The sequence below is a fragment of the Moschus berezovskii genome, chromosome 8 (assembly GCF_049115385.1).
Source record: "Moschus berezovskii isolate FMDL1 chromosome 8, NW_MosBer_1.0, whole genome shotgun sequence".
NCBI lineage: Eukaryota > Metazoa > Chordata > Mammalia > Artiodactyla > Moschidae > Moschus > Moschus berezovskii.
This window is the reverse complement of record NC_142467.1, coordinates 101,547,536-101,567,296: the sequence shown is the minus strand read 5'-3', so window position 1 is coordinate 101,567,296 and position 19,761 is coordinate 101,547,536. Positions and strand designations below refer to the sequence as shown.

The 19,761-nt window shown below is 54.6% G+C and overlaps 2 protein-coding genes and 1 long non-coding RNA gene across 4 annotated transcripts; 2 read left to right on the top strand and 1 right to left on the bottom strand.

The window, feature by feature from the left end:
- Positions 1 to 2,269: 2,269 nt before the first annotated feature.
- On the top strand, positions 2,270 to 19,368 carry PRKACA (protein kinase cAMP-activated catalytic subunit alpha). Of its 2 annotated transcripts, none has more exons than XM_055429528.2 (10): positions 2,270 to 2,546; positions 10,235 to 10,296; positions 10,746 to 10,874; positions 13,114 to 13,212; positions 14,216 to 14,298; positions 15,315 to 15,441; positions 15,535 to 15,630; positions 15,732 to 15,854; positions 17,889 to 18,053; positions 18,625 to 19,368. In XM_055429528.2, exons 1-10 carry the CDS (start codon positions 2,501 to 2,503, stop codon positions 18,748 to 18,750), a joined length of 1,056 nt encoding a protein of 351 aa, XP_055285503.1. In that variant the 5' UTR covers positions 2,270 to 2,500; the 3' UTR covers positions 18,751 to 19,368. The 2 variants fall into 2 exon arrangements, with proteins under 2 accessions (XP_055285503.1, XP_055285504.1); XM_055429529.2 differs by lacking the exon at positions 2,270 to 2,546 and adding an exon at positions 5,029 to 6,110.
- On the top strand, positions 6,118 to 9,948 carry SMIM46 (small integral membrane protein 46). The gene has a single exon (XM_088839093.1). The coding sequence runs from the start codon at positions 7,632 to 7,634 to the stop codon at positions 7,782 to 7,784; it is 153 nt and encodes a 50-aa protein (XP_088695219.1). The 5' UTR covers positions 6,118 to 7,631; the 3' UTR covers positions 7,785 to 9,948.
- Positions 14,576 to 17,882, bottom strand: LOC148777161 (uncharacterized). Its single transcript, XR_016038111.1, has 3 exons — positions 17,625 to 17,882; positions 15,023 to 15,204; positions 14,576 to 14,933 (listed from the first exon to the last, which is right to left on the bottom strand). It is a non-coding gene; the product is annotated as an uncharacterized LOC148777161 (long non-coding RNA).
- Positions 19,369 to 19,761: the final 393 nt, after the last annotated feature.

Below are 19,761 nucleotides of genomic sequence, written 5' to 3'. Positions count from 1 at the left end.
ATCAGCTTTCTTCACAGACCAATATCCATACATGACCACTGGAAAAACCATAACCTTGACTAGACGGACCTTTGTTGGCAAAGTGATTTCTCTACTTTTTAATATGCTATCTAGGTTGGTCATAACTTTCCTTCCAAGGAGTAAGCGTCTTTTAATTTCATGGCTGCAATCAGCATCTGCAGTGATTTTGGAGTTCAAAAAAATAAAGTCTGACTGTTTCCACTGTTTCCCCATCTATTTCCCGTGAAGTGATGGGACCAGAAGCTGTTCTGTAGATCCAGCATAACCAGTGATTTTTCAGACTTGTCATGACCTTGACCCACCAGAAGAAATTAACATTGCTTTCTGAGGATCCACATATCAATACTTGTATTAAATTTTACTTAAACTTACTTCATAACTCCACATCCCCAGGTGAAGTGAGCCATTTCCCCGTAATTCCCAGGAAAACCCAGACTTCTCTCCCTGAAACTATGGTGGGCTTAGGAACATGGGTCTAGACGGCTGCTGGGTGGGGTGTACAGATCACACCAGTCCAGGCTCAGAGCAGCCAGTTGGCTTGTAGACCTGAGACCAGTCAGCCTCCCCAAGCCGAGGGGGGCTAGCTCATCCAGTCTCCTGCCCCTGGCATCACCTCCTGTTTGGGCTTTCCTCTACCTCAGTGGTTTCAACTGGGCAGTAGTTTTGCCCCCAACCAGGGCACATCTAACAATGTCTAGAGATGGTTTTGGTGGCAGGTGGCACTAGTGGTAAAAGAATCCTCCTGCCAGTGCCGGAGACATAAGAGATGAGGGTTCAGTCTCTCCCTCAGGAAGATCCCCTGGAGAAGGAAATGGCAACCCACTCCAATATTCTTGCCTGGAGGATTCCATGGACAGAGGAGCCTGAAGGGCTCCAGTTGATGGGGTTGCACAGAGTTGGACACGACTGAAGTGACTTAGCATGGCAGAGATGGTTTTAGGTGTCACAGGTAGCAGAGGAAAAAGAGGCTCTACTGGCATGGGGAGGGGGTGGATACTGCTAACACTCTACAATGTACAAGGCAGCGCCCCACCCCCAGCCCAGCATAGACTGAACCAGACCCGAATGTCACAAATATGGCGGTGGGAAACTGACTGTCCTCACGCTGTCTGTATTTAAAGGGAACCCTGAAGGAAGAGGGGCTTTCCAGGTGGTAAAGGATCTGCCTGCCTTTGGAGGACACACAAAAGACGCAGGTTCAATCCCTGGGTTCGGAAGATTCCCCTGGCAGAGGAAATGGCAACCCACTCCAGTATTCTGGACAATCCCATGAACAGAGGAGCCTGGTGGGCTACATTCCATAGGGTCACAAAGTCGGACACGACTAATCATGCACGCACGCACGCTGAAGGAAGGGGCATCTTGCTACTCTGTTCCAGATGAGGTTCCTTTTGCACTGCCCAGAGGGAATCCTCAACCTGGCTGTGCCCCAGATTCCTCATCTGTAAAATGGGAGTGATGCTAATAGTACCTACGTGGAAGGAGTGTGGTGCGAAGTAACGTATTTAACAAGTGCCAGCTCTTACTGGCATGAGGCCAGGATAGGCACCCAGCAAAGAGGTGTCTACTGACCGCCCCCCTCCCAGAGCCCAGCATCCTCCTGAAGCTCCTCCAGCAGGGTCCCATCCAGGACCCGACCCTGCTGCTGCTATCCTGCGCCAGGCCTTATGAATGACGATGGCCGGCAGCCCGGCGACCTATGACCCGCGGCGCCTGCCGTGCCCCTCCCCCGCTTGGCAGGTGGACAGCGGCTGCGCCGGGGTTGGGGTTGGGGGGGCCAAGGCGCCAACCTTGGCTGGCCCGCAGCCGCTGCCGCACTGAACGGGGGCGGGGGACTGCGGCGCGCACGGGGCCGGGCGAGCGCCTGCCTGGACCGCCTCCTGGGCCTCGGAGCGCTGCGCGGCCGCGAGCCAGCGGCCGCCGACGCGCCGGGGCAGCAGACTGCGCCTCCGCCCCGCCCTCTCACCCAGGGATTGACACTGAACGTTCTGCCGGGGCTTGCCGGACAGAGCGCCTCCACCAATTGGCAGCCTCGCTAGGCGGACCCCGGGCCCTGTCGGAAGCCTCCACCAATCAGACGTGTCGGCCCGCCCGATTAGGGTCTCGCAAGCGCTCGAGTGGCCAAGCGTCCAAGGAGCGCGTCATGAGGCCGAGAGCCTATGGCAGCGCGGGAGGGTCGCGAAGGGCCAATGAATGGCGGTGCAGCGCCGTCAATCAGGGCGGCCTAGGCCAATGAACTGCGAGCTGCGGGGGCGTCACGGACAGCAGCAGCGGACTTGGGCTGAGGTTCCCGGGCGGGCGGGCGCGGAGAGACGCGGGAAGCAGGGGCTGGGCGGGGGTCGCGGCGCCTCACCCAGCGCAGCCAACCCGAGGGGCCGCCGCCGCCGCCGCCCAGCGCGCTCTGGGGCCGCGGGCCGCCTCCAGCACCCGCCGCGCCGCAGCTCCGGGACCGGCCCCGGCCGCCGCCGCCGCCGCCGCGATGGGCAACGCCGCCGCCGCCAAGAAGGGCAGCGAGCAAGAGAGCGGTGAGTGCCCGGGCCCTGACCCCTATCCCGGCCTCGCGCTGCCAGCCTCCTCCCTGTCCATCACTCCTTGGCCCCTCCCCCCACGCCCCCCCCCCCACCATTTCTCTCTGCTTACCCTCAGGCGCCCCTTACCCCTGCCTGCCCAAGGTTGGGGCCCAGAGCCCGCAGAAGACCTCGTAGGAACCCCCTTGCCAAAGACCTCCCCTCCACTGCAAAGACTGTGCTCCCCCCTCAGCTGTCACTGCCAACCATGGCACGTATGACCGCTGGGCCCCCACATGGGGCCCTATCATCACCCCACCCCCTACTTTCCTGGTCCCTCTCCGCAGATTCTAATCCCCCCACTTCCTCACTCACCTCTTCCACAGATGAGACCCACTGCCAAACCGCGACCCAGGCTTCTGCCAGTCTGGGAGTGCTATGGGGTCTGCCTCCACCCCACAGGGACCTTGGCCACTTGGTGACCACACCCCTCCCCCCTCCAGCCCCCGCCATCTTTCTCCTGCCCTTCCCCTCTTCACCTTATCACAGCCCCCCTCCAAACCCACCCTTGAGCGTTTCCCAGAGCCACCTCCTGCATTGTTTTCCCTTCTGTGTCACTTGGCATGGGGGACAGGATCTTTCTGGGTCCCTCTGCCCCTCTGTCATCCCGTCACTGCTTCTCTGCTTGTGCTTCCTTCTCCACGCAAGCGTCTGTCCCTGGCTGGGGTCGCACACTGTTTGTGAACCCAGAGAACTGCTTCTGTGCTCGCAAAGCCAGGTTTGAGCCAATCGTGCTGGAATTCCGTGCGTCCTCTTTCTTGGCTTTGAGGGTAAGGGGTTTCAGCAGAGAGCCACTTCCCATCTCCTGCTGTGCAGTGAGCTCTAGGCTCTTTGGAGGGCCCCTCAATAAATGGTTGTGTCACAACTGAGGCTTGATCATTCACCCAGTCCCTCAGGCTTCTTTACCTGCTCCTGGCTTGGGATGAAAAGTGGGGGATTAAGAGTTGAGTTGACCAGGGCTCATTCAGCTAGAGCTGGGATGGTGAGAAAGAGGACTCAAGGGATGACAGTTGGGAAGAGTAGCAAGAGACAGATTCTGATCATCCCCAGGGTTCACCCTCAGCCCCCAAATTATATTGGCCTTTTCCAGCCAGCCGGGGAAAGAGATTCTGTATCTGGAAATGCCTTCAGAAATGGTCTTGAGCTCCTTCCTCAAGTCATCCAGCTCTCAAATTGTCATTACTCCAGGCCTAAAGTTGGGCCTCAACTAGGATCCCCTTCCAGTTACCCAGAAATAGAGTTGAAAAGGAATGGCCACATCCAAATATGCCTTTCCCAGTTACTTGTCTCAGATCCCAGTGTCTGAGTTCCCTGAATGCTCCCTCCCAGAAAGACCCAAGCATGGAAGCTTAGGAACTTTATTTCCACCCAGATTCAAATAGCAGAACTTATAGCTGCTGAGCAGCCATGGAGAAGCCTGACATGTCACCGATGGGCGGGGGACAGGGAGGCAAGTGCCTGTAGCTGAGCGCTTGATGACAGAGGAGCAGGTGGGTAGTGACCAAAAATGGTCTGGGCATGAGCTTGGAGGGGACTAGACAGAGGGGGAAGGGCCGGGCCCCCAGCAGGTGAGCCCGGCCCGGAGGTGGAAGGTAGAGGCAGGCAGTTGTATATTTCAGTGACTCAGTTGAAAGTTGGGGAGATGACATAGTCCTGGAAAACTTTCAAGGCGTATCAAACACATGCAGTGGAGAGAGGTGGGGTGGCAAAGCCACACAGGGAAAAGGATGCCCAAGAAAAAGATCAGAAGCTCAGGAAGGAACCACTAATTCAGAGTACAGGCTGGACACCCAGGAAGGGACTATCAGGATAAAATAGAGCCACTATTTACTGGGCAGCTAGGATGTGCCAGGCTAAATGGTCTCTATAGATCTATCTGCTCGAGTGATTTTTCATAACAGGCTGTTACCTGAATTTTACAAACAAGCTCTCTGAGTTTGACATAGATGATGCCACAGAAGCAGGATTCACATCCATTTCCATCTACCAGCCAAATTCCTGGACCCCAGAATTTCCCAACTCAGACATTTCCAATCTGCCCCCACCCCTGATTTTTCACTATATTCACTTCTATTTTGTTAACTGAAATAAAAATTTTGACTCACTTTTGTTCAGATGTAAATTTTGATCCGTCCTGAAAAATAATATAAATGAAATCATGGGATTGCTATACCAGTTATATTCTCTCTGGTACACCTTAAAATACAATGTAACTAGAAAGGTAAAATATCCTTAACATCAGTTTGTTCCCAGCCAGTGGGACCTGGTCACACTTTGGGAAACACCCTAAGCTGTACTTCCTTCCAGAGATTTGCAGGGGCTCTTGGAGAAGGAAACAGGATGCTTCAAAGATCCAATTCTGAGAGGATGGAGTTAGACAAAATTTGCCCTCTCCCGCAACTAGGATGGGGTGGCGGTGGGATAGTAGCCAGGTCAGCCTTCAGGGGGCACCTGAATTTCATCTGCCAGACATCAGCCCAGCTAGAGTAAGGAAAGTGCCAAACCTTAGTAGGCACCATTTGGCATCCTGCAGTCCCCTGTGCTGCTGTCTCCATGCTGGGGCAGGACAGCATTGGCCTCCTCTCAAGAGTGCAGGGATTTAGAACCAGCCCAGGGATGGGGTGGGGGAAAGTGTTAGTCACTCAGTCATGTCAGACTCTTTGCCACCCCATGGACTGTGGCCCGCCAGGTTCCTCTGTCCATGGGATTCGCCAGGCAAGAATACCAGAGTGGGTAGCCATTCCCTTCTCCAGGGGATCTTCCCAACCCAGGGATCGAATCCAGGTCTCCTGCATTGCAGGCAGATTCTTTATCGTCTGAGCCACCAAGGAAGGGGGAAATCTGTACCCAAAGATGCCAGAGCCACTGGCGGTAGCCTGGGTAAGATGCTAAGAGGGCAGAGGAAAAACAAGATCAAGCCCAGGGCTCTGAGCACGTAGAGGAATTGAGAGAGGGCAGTGGCCCCAAGAGGCCCTGGGGACGAGCGGCCAACTGGGGCTCCAGCCTTGGCTGCCCTGGCCAAAAAGATACCCCTAAGAGCTGGTCCATGGAAGAAGGTACAGGATTGGTAAGCGGAAGCCATCCAGACCTCCCCCAACCCCTGCCCCAGGTCCCAGAGACCAGAAGATTCACGCGCTGAGTGAGAATTGCCCCCAAGAGGTCCATAGATGGGAAGAATTGTGGCCCTTGTAACATACTACGGAAGCCTGAGAGGGCCAAACACTGCCTGTGCATTGGCAGTTGTACAGGTGCCCAAGAGGGTCCTGCCAAGACAGTTTTTCCTTTCAATCCACCTGGGCTTAAAGAAGCTTGAGGGTCCTCTCTGCCCCTCCCCTGCACCCACTGGCCCCCGGTTGGGTTTCCCTTCCTGCCACCACCCCACTACTCCCTGGCTCCCTCTATGGGCAGGGCTCTGGTGACGAGCAGCTAAGCTGGTGCCGCCGGTCTCATGAGCCTTCCCAGCCACCGTAGTCCGGGTGCTTTGAGAGGAAGACTGAGTGATGGCTTCCAACCCCAACGATGGTGAGGCTGAGCCCTGTTGCTATAGCAACCTCCCAGGCACTCTCTGACCCTCAAGTCAAGGAGGGATTACAGTAGAGTTTAGGGAGCAAGTGGAGAGGAAAAGACTGTGGACCCCTGACTAGCCCTGGAAACCCTTGCTAACAACCCTGAGTGGGGAAGAGCAGAGGAGACAGGTTGTTTGGTTCAGACAAGGGGGTGGGAAGGGGTGGATGATCCACCCAGAGTGGGGATCTGACCCAGTCCCAGGCAGTGGGGTAGACTAGCTCAGTGATGGGGTTCAGCTCAGAGTGGGGGTTGGTCCAGCTCAGTGATGGAGTCCAGGTGGTACTAGGCAGTGGTCCAGTCCAGTGTTGAGGTCTAACTCAGACTAGGGGATGGCCCAGCCTAGGGCTTGGCCTTCCTGCTGCAGACTTTCCAGGACAAGCAGGTTTCAGGGAACAGGGGATCCTGAGATTTTTTTTGTGGGGGAGGAGGTCTGAGGCTGGGATCCTGCCTCCTGCTGGGGCCCTGGCTTTGTGAGGGCTGTTTTCCCTGTGAACCCAAATGGAATCCAGACCAGGGTGGAAGCTGGTACCCCTCCTGTGGGAAACAGGAGCAGGCCAGGCCTACAGTCTCCAAAGACAGCAGCTAGCTAGGTTTCCCTTCTCTGCCACTTCCTGTTGTCAGCAGGGGCCGAGGTTGCCGGGCACTCCCGGGAATAAGTAGCTGCCACTGACCCACCACTTCTTTTGGGGATCTGGAAAGAAGGAGGAAGATGGTCAAAGCTGCCTCCCCCTCCCCCACCCCTGGGTTTAGCGTTTCGTTTCCGGTTTGGACTTTCAGGGCTGAGAGCGGAGCCAAGCACAGGGCAAGGTTTGACAGAGGCCAAGGACATCCCGGGATGCCATGCCCCTCTCCGCCGCTGCACAGGAGCAGGACTGAGTTAGATGTTACCCATTTCTCTCTCAAAGTAGCCAAATTTGAGGGCTCCAGCTTCAAGGAGCACTTGGGGGAGGAGATAGGGTGTTTCTCACTGCCCCCCCCACCTCCGCCTTTCTCTCCAACTGCTCTTTCAGCTAATTAATGGAGTTCTGGGGCCTCCTTGACCCCCAGGGAGGCCCCGGCTGCTGCCTGGGCCTGAGCCTTAACTCCTTCCCCTCCCCAGTGGGCACTGCCCTGGGCACATTGGATGCCATCCTCTGGGCAGTCTAGCACCCACTGAGAAAGGCAGGGCCTGGCAGTGGGGAGCAGTGAAGTCCCTGGAACGGGAAGTTAGCTTTAGCACCCCGCCCTGAGGGCAGGCAGGCCAGCCAGGAGGGACACCCTCAGGAGACTCTTCCCACCACCTGCTGCCAAGGAGGGCCTTTACCAACCTTGGCCTGCCCGGAGCAGGTACCTTTAAATGCTTCCCTAGCAACCAGCTCCTCCTCCTCCCCGTCCACCCCCACCCCCAGGCCCTCCCAAGGAAGTCAGCTTGGAGACTGCTGTATTCCTGGTTTCCCTGCAAAGGGAACGTTCCTGGGAGAGTCAGGGTGGCCTGGGATGGCTCCAGGGTCGGGCAGAGGCTGGGATGGGGACTCAGAGACCACCTTCCAGCTGTGGCTGCAGCTGCTTCTCTGGGGCCATCTGATTGTCCGCCTCCTGAGCTACCTGCGCCATACCCTCTGGGCACCTAAGCCCCAACCCGCACGTTGAGCCTCCCCAGCCACGGGCAGATGGGCCCCTATTCATCCCGTCCCACTCCACTCCCCACCCTTGTACCCTCTGCTGGAAGAGGCAGGAAGCAGAGGTGAGTATGGGGACTCCTGGCTGGGTTTTCCCCCATCATTATTCCTCTTTATCTGCCCTCTCTTCCTGCCGCTGGCACACCCTGTCCCTCACCCCCAAATCTGGCAAGCTGATGAGAGCGCACACTGGCTGGTCCCCCCTGCACTCTGGAAAGGCCAGAGCAGGTCTGTGTCAGGGTCACGGTGTCCTTGTGGAGCCCCTTAGTGGGGCACCAACAGACAGCGACGCCGACCCACCACGCTGGGAAAAAAACAGGGTGTGGCATTTCTCAGGGACAACTGAGAGGAAAAGAAGAAGCAGGACCTGCTTTTCTCCTGGATTCCTCTCAAATGCACTCCTCTCTGCCTTCTTGGGTGGGTGACGGTAGAGTCCCAAGAGGGTACTTCACCCCCCTGCCCCCCTTCATCCAGAATGCAGCGTGTACCTTTGGAAGTTTCCAAGGAAGGTGTCATATGTCAAGAAAGATTCCGCTAGTGAAACCCTTGCAAGTGGTGCAGCCCCCAGGCTCAGAGAGTTCTCAGACAAGTTGGTGGCTCAGCCAGGCATACCACCCGAGGACCCAGGCATACCATTCCTGACTGCCCCCTCTCTGCCCGGTCATTCTTCATAGGGCTTTCCTAGCCACTATCTCTCCTCTATCCGCCACTCTTGTGGCCCCCACAGAAGGCTCTTCTCTTGGAACACTGAGGGAGAGTCTTAGGATTGATGGGGGGAGGGCTGTGGGCATTCCTGGCACTGCCTATGAGTGAGATAGGCAAATGACAGGCAAAGCAAAAGTACAAGTGTGCAGGACCCTCTCAGCGTGGCGACCGTCCCAGGGACATCAGGGTTGAGGATAGCTCTATCCGTGGGCCACCCTGGTGCCCTGTGACCCGTCAGAAGCAAAGCAGTTAATCTCATGGGTGTTAGGGACTGTCTGGAAAGTGATCAGAGGCCAGTCTTCTCATCTGTCCAATGAGAGTAATAGCAGCTCTGAGCCATCAGTGTAGGAATTAAGCGTGGAAAACATTGAGTGTGTCACAGAGCTGACACCCAGAGAGGGTCCCTGAACAGCAGCACGGCTGGCCCCAGGTGGGCCATGCAAGGACAGGTCCATACCGCAAGAGTCCGTCAGTCCGTGCATTCAAGATCTGAGCATTCAGTGCTCTACCTGTATTTTATACCTCTATTTAAAAATGTCCTTGAACCTCCCTGAAGACTCCATGCTTCCACTGCAGGTAGGGGGCGCAGGTCCCATCCTTCATCAGGGAAGTTCTGCCTGCCATGCCATGAGACCCCCAAAACTTAAAAAATAAAAAATACTTCCCAGGAAAATTAATAGCTGACATTTACATAGCACTAACACCCTGCGCCAGCCACCATCCAAACCCCCTTTGCCAAGATTAACTCCTTCAGTCCCCACAACTACCCTACTGGGTCGTTACTATTATTATCCCCAGTTTACAGATGAGGAAAACTGAGGCCCAGAGGTCAGTTGCCTAAGGTCACACAGCTCCTTCGGGACTAGGCCAGGAGCTGAACTTGATCTTATCCCAGAGTCCTGGGCCCTACCTACTTTGCCGGGCTGCTGCTCCACATTGGTGGGAATGCCTGTTTTCAGGCTTCAGTTCAGGGCCGGTGGTGAATGGGGAGAACAGATAGAATGTGGGAGGGGGCAAGTGAACCAAAAGAGAGAGTGGACACAAAGTAGCAAGCCCAGGGTCCGCAGGGAAATCTTCAGTGCTAGCTGGATGATGATGGTCACCTGGGGCTGCTGAGGGGCCTGTAGGGGGCAGGCATCAGGCGAGGCTTTCTTTGAAGCGGCTCAGGAGCCAGGGGCCCTCCATTGGCAAAGGCGGGAATGGAGCCAGCTGGGGGCCAAGGCAACAGCTGAACCCCCCAAGGGCGCCTGCTACCCGAGCCCCAGAGGCCTCCACCCGGGCCGGCCTCCCCAGAGAAGGGACCAGAGGAGCCGCCAAATCCAGAGGCTATAAATACCTCGGCTGGCGTCGTCCCTGGCCCTGGAATGTCGGTCAGAACTGGGGCGAGTGGGGGTGGGCTGGCCCGGGCACTGTTCTCTGTACCCCCACCAAGAGTGACCCCCCAGGTCGCCCTGTCCCCCATTGTGGACAGAGTTGAGACTGGACCCCAGCTCTCTGTCATAAAGGGGGACCCACACCCCAGCCCAGATCAGGCGCCCCCACCTACCCAAGGTTACCCTCAGACTCAGCCAGGACACCCAAAGGCACAGGGAGAAGGTCAGGCTCTAGCTCAGGGCGACTGCACCCCACTCTCTACCGCTCAGCATCTCCCCAGGAATAGCCCGGGCCCACGCCAGCGACATGGGGCCTCACCTCACTGCCTTCTCTCTCTTTCAGTGAAAGAGTTCTTAGCCAAAGCCAAAGAAGACTTTCTTAAAAAATGGGAAAACCCTGCTCAGGTAAGCCCCCTGGGTACAGAGCGCCCGGAGGGGTGACTGACGGCCCCCTCACCCCCAACCACATCCAGGTGACATGGCTAGGATTTGGGGGCCCTGTGGAGGCGCCTCACCTGCCCTCATTCACCCCGTCGGTGCTCATGGGGGCACCTGATCACACATTGCCAGGCTCCTCCACCCCACCACCCCCTTCCAACGGGCGGCCCCTGCGCCCCCAGGCAGCTGCCAGCAGCTCCTGGGCCCCTGGCCAGGGCTGGATCTGGACCCTGCCACCAGCCTTGAGGAATGCGCCCTCTGCCATCTTGTTTTTCCACCCCCTGTCCTTACCGGCTTCGCTCCACCCGGCGCCCACGGCCCCCTCTGCTGGTGGCAGAGGGGACGCCCCAAACTTGGGCCGCTCAGGCTGCAGGGGTTGGGGTGGTCCCTGACCCTCCAGAGCTCTCTGCCTGCAGAACACAGCCCACTTGGATCAGTTTGAACGAATCAAGACCCTGGGCACGGGCTCCTTCGGGCGGGTGATGTTGGTGAAGCACATGGAGACCGGGAACCACTACGCCATGAAGATCCTCGACAAACAGAAGGTGAGTACGGCCCTGTGGCACAGCCTGGGTCCCGGCTACCAGGCCCGGGCAGTGGTCACCGCCTGAAGCACCTCCATAACGTGCCAGGCCCGAGGGCAGGAAGGGTACCATGCTGCCTTCAGAAAGCTTCCCCTCCCGGGGAGCCACCAGTGCCAGTCCCAGCATGGATGCGGCATCAGACACCTAGCCTGTCTGGAGGAAGCCAAGCATTTTCCAGCATGAGGGGAGTGATGTCTACACAGACCTCCTTTCTATAAATATTTTTGCCAGGCAAAATGCTCTAGAGCAGCACTGTCCAGGAGAAATATCACATATGGTTTTATATTTTCTAGACTCCTTGTTTTATTTTTATTTATTTGGCCAAGCGGCTTGTGGGATTTTAGTTCCCTGACCAGGGATCAAACCTGGACCCTCAGCCATGAGAGCATGGCATCCTAACCACTGGACCACTAGGGAATTCCCTAGAACCCTCATTTTAAGAGCTTAAAAAAAAAAAAAAAAAGTGGAATTCGTTTTAACAATGTGTTATAATTAAGTCAGTATATTTCCAATATTATCATTTCAACATATGTATCCAGTGTAGAAATATCATTAATGAGATACTTTACATTCTTTTTTTTCCATACTAAGTCTTAGAAATCCAGAGTGTACTTTACACTTAGAACACATCTTCATTTGGATGTTCATTTTCACTGGAAAGAAAAGAAAAAGACAACTTGAAAAAGCAGATTCACATAGCCCAAGTTGTTCCAAACAGGCTTGAAAGTTGCCCAGTAACTGCACTGAGTATCAGTTTTTAAATTTTCATTTTAAATACTTTGAGTTTTATTGTTTAAAAAATCTTTTTTTCGGCTGTGCCGGGTCTTCGTTGCTGCTCAGGCTTTTCTCTAGCTGTCGCAAGCGGGGGCTGCTCTCCAGTTTTGCATAGGCTTCTCATCGCAGTGGCTTCTCTTGTTGCGGAGCACAGGCTCAGTAGTTGTGGCACGTGAGCTTAGTTGCTCCGAGGCAGGTGAGATCTTCCTGGATCAGGGATCAAACCCACATCTCCTACATTGGCAGGCATATTCTTTACCACTGAGCCACCAGGGAAGCCCCAAGATACTTTCCATTTTAAACTCGATCTGTCAGTCAGCCAGCCATGTTTCAAGTACTCAGCAGCCAGGCGTGACTAGTGTGGACTGTCCTGGACAGTGCAGGTATAGGCCCAGAGGATATAGTTGTGAACAAAGCAGAAGAAGCCCTGTTGCAGTGGGGCTCAGAGCTGACCGAGGGGCCAGACTGCGTACGTGTGACAAGCTGGTCTGAGGTTGACTTGATGCATGTGACCTTGGGCATCACACTTCCCTTCTCTGCATCTGGGCTTCCAGACATGCATGTTCCCAGTACATCCTCCTCAGGACTCCTGTCAGTGTGTGAGGCGGCTGCTGGGGATGGCTGAGGGCTGAGGAGGAATTAGCCCTGAGTTCAGGTGGATTGTGGGGAGGGGCGTGCTCTCGTTGCAGGGAAGGTATTTCTAAACCCCCCACCCCTTGAGTGCCCCTTCTGCCTGTATGTTCTGTTTCAGCTCAGCTGCTCCTTCCTCCAGGAAGCCTTCTCTGACTCCTCAGACTTCACCGGGTGCCTTACCTGGGCATCCACAGGCCCCCAGCTTCCCCCACCATGGCTCTGACCCCTTTGGCCTGGTGACTCGTGTGTTCTTGCCCTGAATTGCATGACTGCATGCCATATGGGGACAGGCACCTGACCCAGGGCTTGACAGTCCCCAGGCACTCAAACAGTGTGTGTGTTTTTTTTTCTTAGGTCCAAGCTTATTTATTTATGACTGCATTGGGTCTTTGTTGTGCAGTGCGCACAGGCTTTCTCCAGTTGCGGCGAGTGGGGACTATTCTCTAGTTGCTATGTGGTGTACGGGCTTCTCATTGCCATGGCTTCTCTTGTTGCGGAGCATGGGCTCTCAGGCATGCGAGCTTCAGTAGTTGGGACTCATAGGCTCACTAGTGATGCACGGGTTTAGTTGTCTCATGGCCTGTGGCATTGTCCCAGACCAGGGATCGAACCGTGTCCCCTGCATTGGCAGGCGGCTTCTTCACCACTGGACTGCCAGGGAAGTCCCCACTCGTGCAATTCTAGATGAAGGACCTGGCCCAGCCCTGGCACCTCTCCTTTTTTTTTGGGTGGTCAGGAGGAAAAGGACTTGCTCACACCCAGTCTTCTCCACTCTCCCCTCCCACTCCTGCAGGTGGTGAAGCTGAAACAGATTGAGCACACCCTGAACGAGAAGCGCATCCTGCAGGCGGTCAACTTTCCGTTCCTTGTCAAACTCGAGTTCTCCTTCAAGGTGGGGTTCCAGTGGCAGCAGACCGGGGCTGCTGCCAGGCAGTGCAGCCTCTGGGTTCCCAGAGCTGGGGCCGGGCCAATCACCACCAGTGGCTGTCCACTGATGGGGCGGGGGCATGCCAATCAGCCTGGGGCTCTGATAGCCCCAAGTTCAACTGGGCCTACCAGCCTCTAGCCTGATAACCTGGAGCTAGTCCCTCAATCTGGATAACGTCCCTCAAAATCATCACTCCGTTTATAGCAAGAACCTGACACACTGCCACAAGCCATGCCACTCAGCCTGGGTTCCAATGCCAGCCCCGTACTTCCTGACCGTGTGACCCTGGCCAGGGACTTTACTCCCCTGAGCCTTGGTTTCTTCATCTGTAAAATGGGTATTGTGGCAGTCCCCATCTGGGGCTGCCATGACAGTTCAAAGCACAGCATGAGCGCCCTATGTGAGCTGTTTTGGGCATCATCCTAAGCCTTGACTGTGAGAGCTGGGAAAGGCCACTCAGGGTCTGTGACCCCTGCAGTCACAAGGGCCCTGCACTTGGTTTAAGCCTCTTCTGCCACCTTCTTGAAATTGATAATCATGTTTTTTAACAAGGGGCCTCACACTTTTATTTGGGGGACCCCACAAATTCTGTAGCCCATCCTGGTCCCAGTTAACAGATGATAAAACCATGGCCCCAAGAGCCTTACTCAGGACAGTCACAGACATGAGCCACCATGGAGTTCTGACTGCAGCCCATATATGCCAGCCAGTTCCCTCAGGTACCCCTAACCAGCCCTCACTTTGGGCCCCCGTAAGCAGGATGACAGCTACCCCTAGTTTCTCGCCGGCAGAAGGAAATGAGACAGGTAATTGGTGAGCACAGCGCCTGGCACTTGGAACGTGTTCCACCTGGGAGCCAAGATGGTTGTTGTCACTTTCTGAACACCTGCCGGGTAAGGGAACTAGGTCTGCAGATGGGGCCTGGGGCTTGGGGAGCAGAGCCCTGATCACTTGCTGCTCCCCACAGGACAACTCAAATTTATACATGGTCATGGAGTACGTGCCCGGTGGGGAAATGTTCTCACACCTGCGACGGATCGGGAGGTTCAGGTGAGCCCGACGCCCCACCCCACCACCTTGGGGCTGTCCATGGGCATCATCCGTGGAAGTGGTCTCTCGGGGTCCCAGTGGGTTCTTGTTCCCCCTGAGCTGAGGAATCTGAATCTACAATGTCTCAACTACTATGAAACAAAACACAGTGACTTAGGTGTCACCCCTTGAGTGGGTGATTTTATGTCCTTTAAATTTATGCTCTCATTTTATTTTTCTTACTTATATAGTGATGCATTTTACGTACAATGAAATGCACAGGTTTTCAATACCCGGTCCCATGAGTTTTGACAGCTGCATACATGTGTGTAGCCACCATCCTGGAAAATTCCCTCGAATGCCTTTCTTGGGAAATCACCAGCCCAACAAAGGCAAACGTCCTTTCTGGCTTTCAAACACCATGAGTGCGTTTGGTCTGGGTCTGGACTTGATATAAATGGACTCACACAGTTCATATTCTTTTGTCCCTTTCTTCTCTTGCTTCACATAATCATTTTGAGACCCAGCCACATTGTTGGGTGTATTCCTCATTCATCCTGGTGGTGGTGGTGGGTCCGATCCCATTGTATGAATCTGTCTCAACCTGTGACTCCATTCCTCTGCTGATGGACACATGGGCTGTCTCCAGTCTGGGGCTGTAGATGAAGAAGTTTGCTCTGTGGGTGCTTGTTTTTTTTAATCACAAAATAAGGCTTTTAATTATTTAGCTTCTTAGAGTACTCACACAAGAGAAACTGACAAATCCACCTCGTTGTTCTTTAGTCGCTTCAGTCGTGTCCGACTCTTTGCAACCCCATGGACTATAGCGCTGCCAGGCTCCTCTGTCCATGGGATTTCCCAGGCAAGAATACTGGAGTGTGTTGACATTCCCCTTCTCCATCTGCTGATGCATCATGATCTCCTAGGCTGGAGACAGCGTGATAGGCCCACCTGCTGGACTGCTCCGGGTGGGCGGGTGGGTGCTGCAGGTGTGGCCACTCCCACTCACCCATCCCCTCCTCTCTTATCTCCATCAGTGAGCCCCATGCGCGCTTCTACGCCGCCCAGATTGTCCTGACCTTTGAGTACCTGCACTCGCTTGATCTCATCTACCGGGACCTGAAGCCGGAGAACCTCCTTATTGACCAGCAGGGCTACATTCAGGTGCCCACTGGGCCGGGTGAGGGGGCAGCCCCAGGCGGCCCCGGCCTGAACCCTCCCGCCCTCCCAGCCAACCACTCGTCCTTGTGCCTGCAGGTGACAGACTTCGGTTTCGCCAAGCGTGTGAAAGGCCGCACCTGGACCTTGTGTGGGACCCCCGAGTACTTGGCCCCCGAGATCATCCTGAGTAAAGTAGGCGCTTCCCGAACCCTCCCATCGCCCGGAGGCCTGTTCTGCCTGCACCCCCTCCTCACCCTTCTCCCCACACCTGCACCTCACCCTTCTCCCTCCAGGGCTACAACAAAGCTGTGGACTGGTGGGCTCTGGGGGTCCTCATCTACGAAATGGCCGCAGGCTACCCGCCCTTCTTCGCCGACCAGCCCATCCAGATCTACGAGAAGATTGTCTCTGGGAAGGTGAGGTCCGGATGTAGGGGGCTCAGCCCTGAGACCGACCCTTCCCCGCCCATCCTGCTCATCACTGTCAGAATAATCTCGGGAATTCCCTGATGGCCCAGCGGTTAGGACTCCGCGCTTGCCTCCACACTGCAGGGGGCTCGGGTTTGATCCCTGGGTCAGGGAACTAAGTCCCACATGCCTCAAGGGGCAACCAAAGAAAAACCAAAAGAACAATCTAGAAGTTCATGAAGTCAGGCCAGGTGGTGAAGCCAGACACACCCACCACACTGAGGCCACCACTTCACACAGCCTCACTCATCTCTGGACCTTCAGTGCCGAAACCCCACGGGTTTCCAAAACCCCAGGCTTCGCTCAAACTCCTGCCCTGCCTGACATGAGGCTCATCTCACCTCTACATGGCCCCCTTAGCAGGAGTTTCCATAAGTTTGATAGCAGAAAAGCAAGTGTGTTCAGTTCCCAGGCACTACCCTAGAGCCCTCCAGGGAGTCACTCAGGACATATAGCCCCACCTCCTTTCCCAAATGCAGACTTTCTAACTTGGAGGATGTGGGTAAGGGGTGGCTGAACTGTTAGAGCGCTGAGGTGCATTAAGTGCCTACTGCCCCATGCACTCCCTGGGTCGTACAGCACCGTAAGGGAGGAGGAAGCTGTGGCTTAGAGATGGGACATGTCTTGTTCAAGATCACACAGCACTATTGTCCTGAAAGAGGTTAGGAGTCTGCCCCAAGTCTGCCTTCAGCTCACCCACCTCCCCTGGAGGACCAGCCATCCCTCCATCTGGCTCAGAAAGTGGTGGAAGTGGCTCCCAGCTCAGTCTCGGTGGACTGACCTGGTTCTAAGTCCCGGCTCTGCCATCCATCAACTTTGAAACCTCAAGCCAATATCTTTGCTTCTCTGAGTCTCATCCATCTCAGAACTGGGGAACAAGCCACTTGCCTCTCAGGGAGGTTTAAGAGAGTCACCAGCTACAAAGCAGAGTCGTTAAAAAAGGGAAAGATGAGGGGTCTGCCACAAGGCAGAATAGAGGTTGCCAAGAAAATGGCTCAGAGTGGGGAGAAAAAAGAGTCATAGAAGTTTCTGAGGGGGAGAGGAGAAGATGAGCTTGACTCCCTTCTTTGTAGCATTTTACAGTTCCCACGCACCCTCAGCGGGATTATCTCCCTCGTGCAGCCTTGGGATATCTGCCCCGTGCCAGAGAGGCAGGCACAGGCCCAGAGAGGTTAAGGTGGTGGCCAAGGTCACACAGCATGTAAGAAGCAGAGCGGTGCTGGAAGTCAGTTCTTGCAACTGTAAATCCACTGACTACTTATATACAAGGCTGTGGCCTCAAAGCATTTGGGGGAAGTTTCTGGAAGAGTTACACAGAGCCTTAAAGAATGGAAGAGCCTTAGCTATGCAGAGAGAGAGAAATAGGAAAACAGTTATTTCTCTCAGAAACATGAATATTTCTGAAGTCCCGCAACCGCAGCAGAGCTGCCTTAAGAAGCAGTACCTAAGGATGCAAGTTTCGGAGTCCATCAGACCCCACATATGGAACCAACCCGTCCTGCTCCTCAGTGTGACCTTGAGCAAGCTGCTTAACCCTGCCAAGCCTCAGTTTCCTCTTCTGTAAAATGGGAACCTCAGGAATCCCCCAGCAGTCCAGTAGTTAGGAGTCTCTGCTTTCACTGCCAAGGACCCAGGTTCAGTCCCTGGTCGGGGAACTAAGATCCCACAAGCCTCATGGTGAGGCCAGAAAAATTAAAATGGGAACATCATTGCTCTTACCTTGCTGCAGCGATTCTCAAAGTGGTCCCCTCTCCAGCAGCAGCAGCATAGCCCAGGCACTGGCTGGAAATACAAGCTCTCAGGCCCAGATCTCCTGAATCAGAAACTCCAGTGGGCCCAACAAGCTGTTTTAAATGGAATTCCAACACACAATCCAGTTTGGGGTCCTCCACCCAATAAGAATGTTTGGTGAGGAAGGCAGTGTTCTGGGTTCCCCAAGCTCCACAGGGGTTTCCCAGTCTTTCTGTGTTATCTGCTCTCCAGGTGCGGTTTCCGTCCCACTTCAGCTCTGACTTGAAGGATCTGCTGCGCAACCTCCTACAAGTGGACCTCACCAAGCGCTTTGGGAACCTCAAGAATGGGGTCAATGATATCAAGAACCACAAGTGGTTTGCCACAACTGACTGGATTGCCATCTACCAGAGGAAGGTAGGGCACCCTCTTCCTTCCTCAGGTGTTGTGGGGGGTTGGGGAGAAGGGGAGGAGTATTAACAATGGAGAGATGAAAAGGGAAGGGGAATCTAAAAATAGCCTTCAGGTGCTGGGTGCATCTGGATGTGGCAACTTAGAGCAGTGGGGGTCTAGAAACAGAATTGCAGAGTCATTTGGCCACTCTGTGACCTTGGGCAGGAGACTACTCTCTCTGAAAAGTATTAATAATTTGCCCATCAATGTGTTGGCCATAGAATGCTTTTTTAAAAAAAATTATTCATGCACCAGGTCTAAGTTGCAGCACGTGAACTGTTAGTTGCAGCATGTAGGCTCTAGTTCCTTGACTAGGGATCAAGCCTGGACCCCTTGCCTTGGGAGCACAGAGTTGTAGCCACTGGACCACTAGGGAAGTCTCTATAAGATTCTTAAGATGAGTCCACACTCTAATGCTAAGCTCAGGCCTGGGTCAGGGTAAGGTATCTTATGAATGTTAACCCATTCACATTTATTGTTGTAATGATGATTATGTTGACTGCTGAGGTCTGAGTGGTTCTTGACCCCTCTGCAGGTGGAAGCTCCCTTCATACCAAAGTTTAAAGGCCCTGGGGACACAAGTAACTTTGACGACTATGAGGAGGAAGAGATCAGAGTCTCCATCAATGAGAAGTGTGGCAAGGAGTTTTCTGAGTTCTAGGGGTGTGCCTGTGCCGCCATGAGTTTTCTTTCTTTCCTTTTTTTTTTTTTTGGTGGGGGGGTGGGAGGGTTGGATTGAACAGCCAGAGGACCCCAGAGTTCCTTGCATCTAATTTAACCCGCCCAGCCCCACCCTCCAGGGTAGGGGGAGCAGGAAGTCCAGGTATTTGGGCAAAACACCAGCTGCTCCCCCTGACCCCCTTTGCCCTCCTGCCCCCCCACACTGCTTTTGCCTTCCTTCCACCCCAGCCCACCTCTGCCTGTTTTAAACGAGTTTCTCAGTTCTTCCCTTCTTCAGGTCAGATCAGGTCTCCCTGGTTTCAGGGACAGGGTGTGGCAAGAGGGGCCCAAAATTAACTACAGCCACCCCTCTCCCCCCCCCAACACACACACACAAAAACACGACAGGCACCACTCTCTAATGAATGAAAAGCCAACCTTGCCTTCAGAATAATCCTGCCAGGGAAGGAGAGATTTTAGTGACACGTTCAGTGGGCCACTTGCTCTAATTTTTTAAAAAAATACAATTTACAATCTTATTTAAGTTCCACCAATGCCTCCCTCCCTCCTTCCTCTCCCACCCTTTCCCATGCCCCTCTTCTTCAAATCTTTTTTTTTTTTTTTAACAAAAACTGGGAAGCAGACTGACTGTAAAGGAAGGAGCTGGGGTTCAACCTCTCCCCCAAGATGCTAATCTCTCCTGCCTCCTCCCCCCACCCCATCCCCCAGGATCCCCTACCAAGCCTGGAAGGGTCTCAGCCCCTTTAGGAAGCCCCTACTCTGTTGTGCCCCCAACAGACCTGTCTTCACGCTTGGGCTTCGGGACCCAGACAAAGCAGCTGCCCCTCTCCCTGCCAAAGAGGAGTCATCCCCTGAAAAGACAGAAGGGGAGCCCCGAGCCCAGGGTTGTCCCTCCCAGTAACACTCTCCCCAAACTCCTTGATTTTATTCTCTGCTAGATTTTAATGTCCAGCCTCCTGTCAATTGGGAAGGCAATCACCGCAAAAGGAGG

Excerpts from the sequence above, each read along its gene's own strand:
- PRKACA (XM_055429528.2), top strand. The coding sequence starts at position 2,501 with ATGGGCAACGCCGCCGCCGCCAAGAAGGGCAGCGAGCAAGAGAGCG. Across the intron at positions 13,213-14,215 it reads AACTCGAGTTCTCCTTCAAG|GACAACTCAAATTTATACAT; the intron begins GTGGGGTTCCAG and ends TGCTCCCCACAG. Across the intron at positions 15,631-15,731 it reads CCGAGATCATCCTGAGTAAA|GGCTACAACAAAGCTGTGGA; the intron begins GTAGGCGCTTCC and ends TTCTCCCTCCAG.
- SMIM46 (XM_088839093.1), top strand. The coding sequence starts at position 7,632 with ATGGCTCCAGGGTCGGGCAGAGGCTGGGATGGGGACTCAGAGACCACC.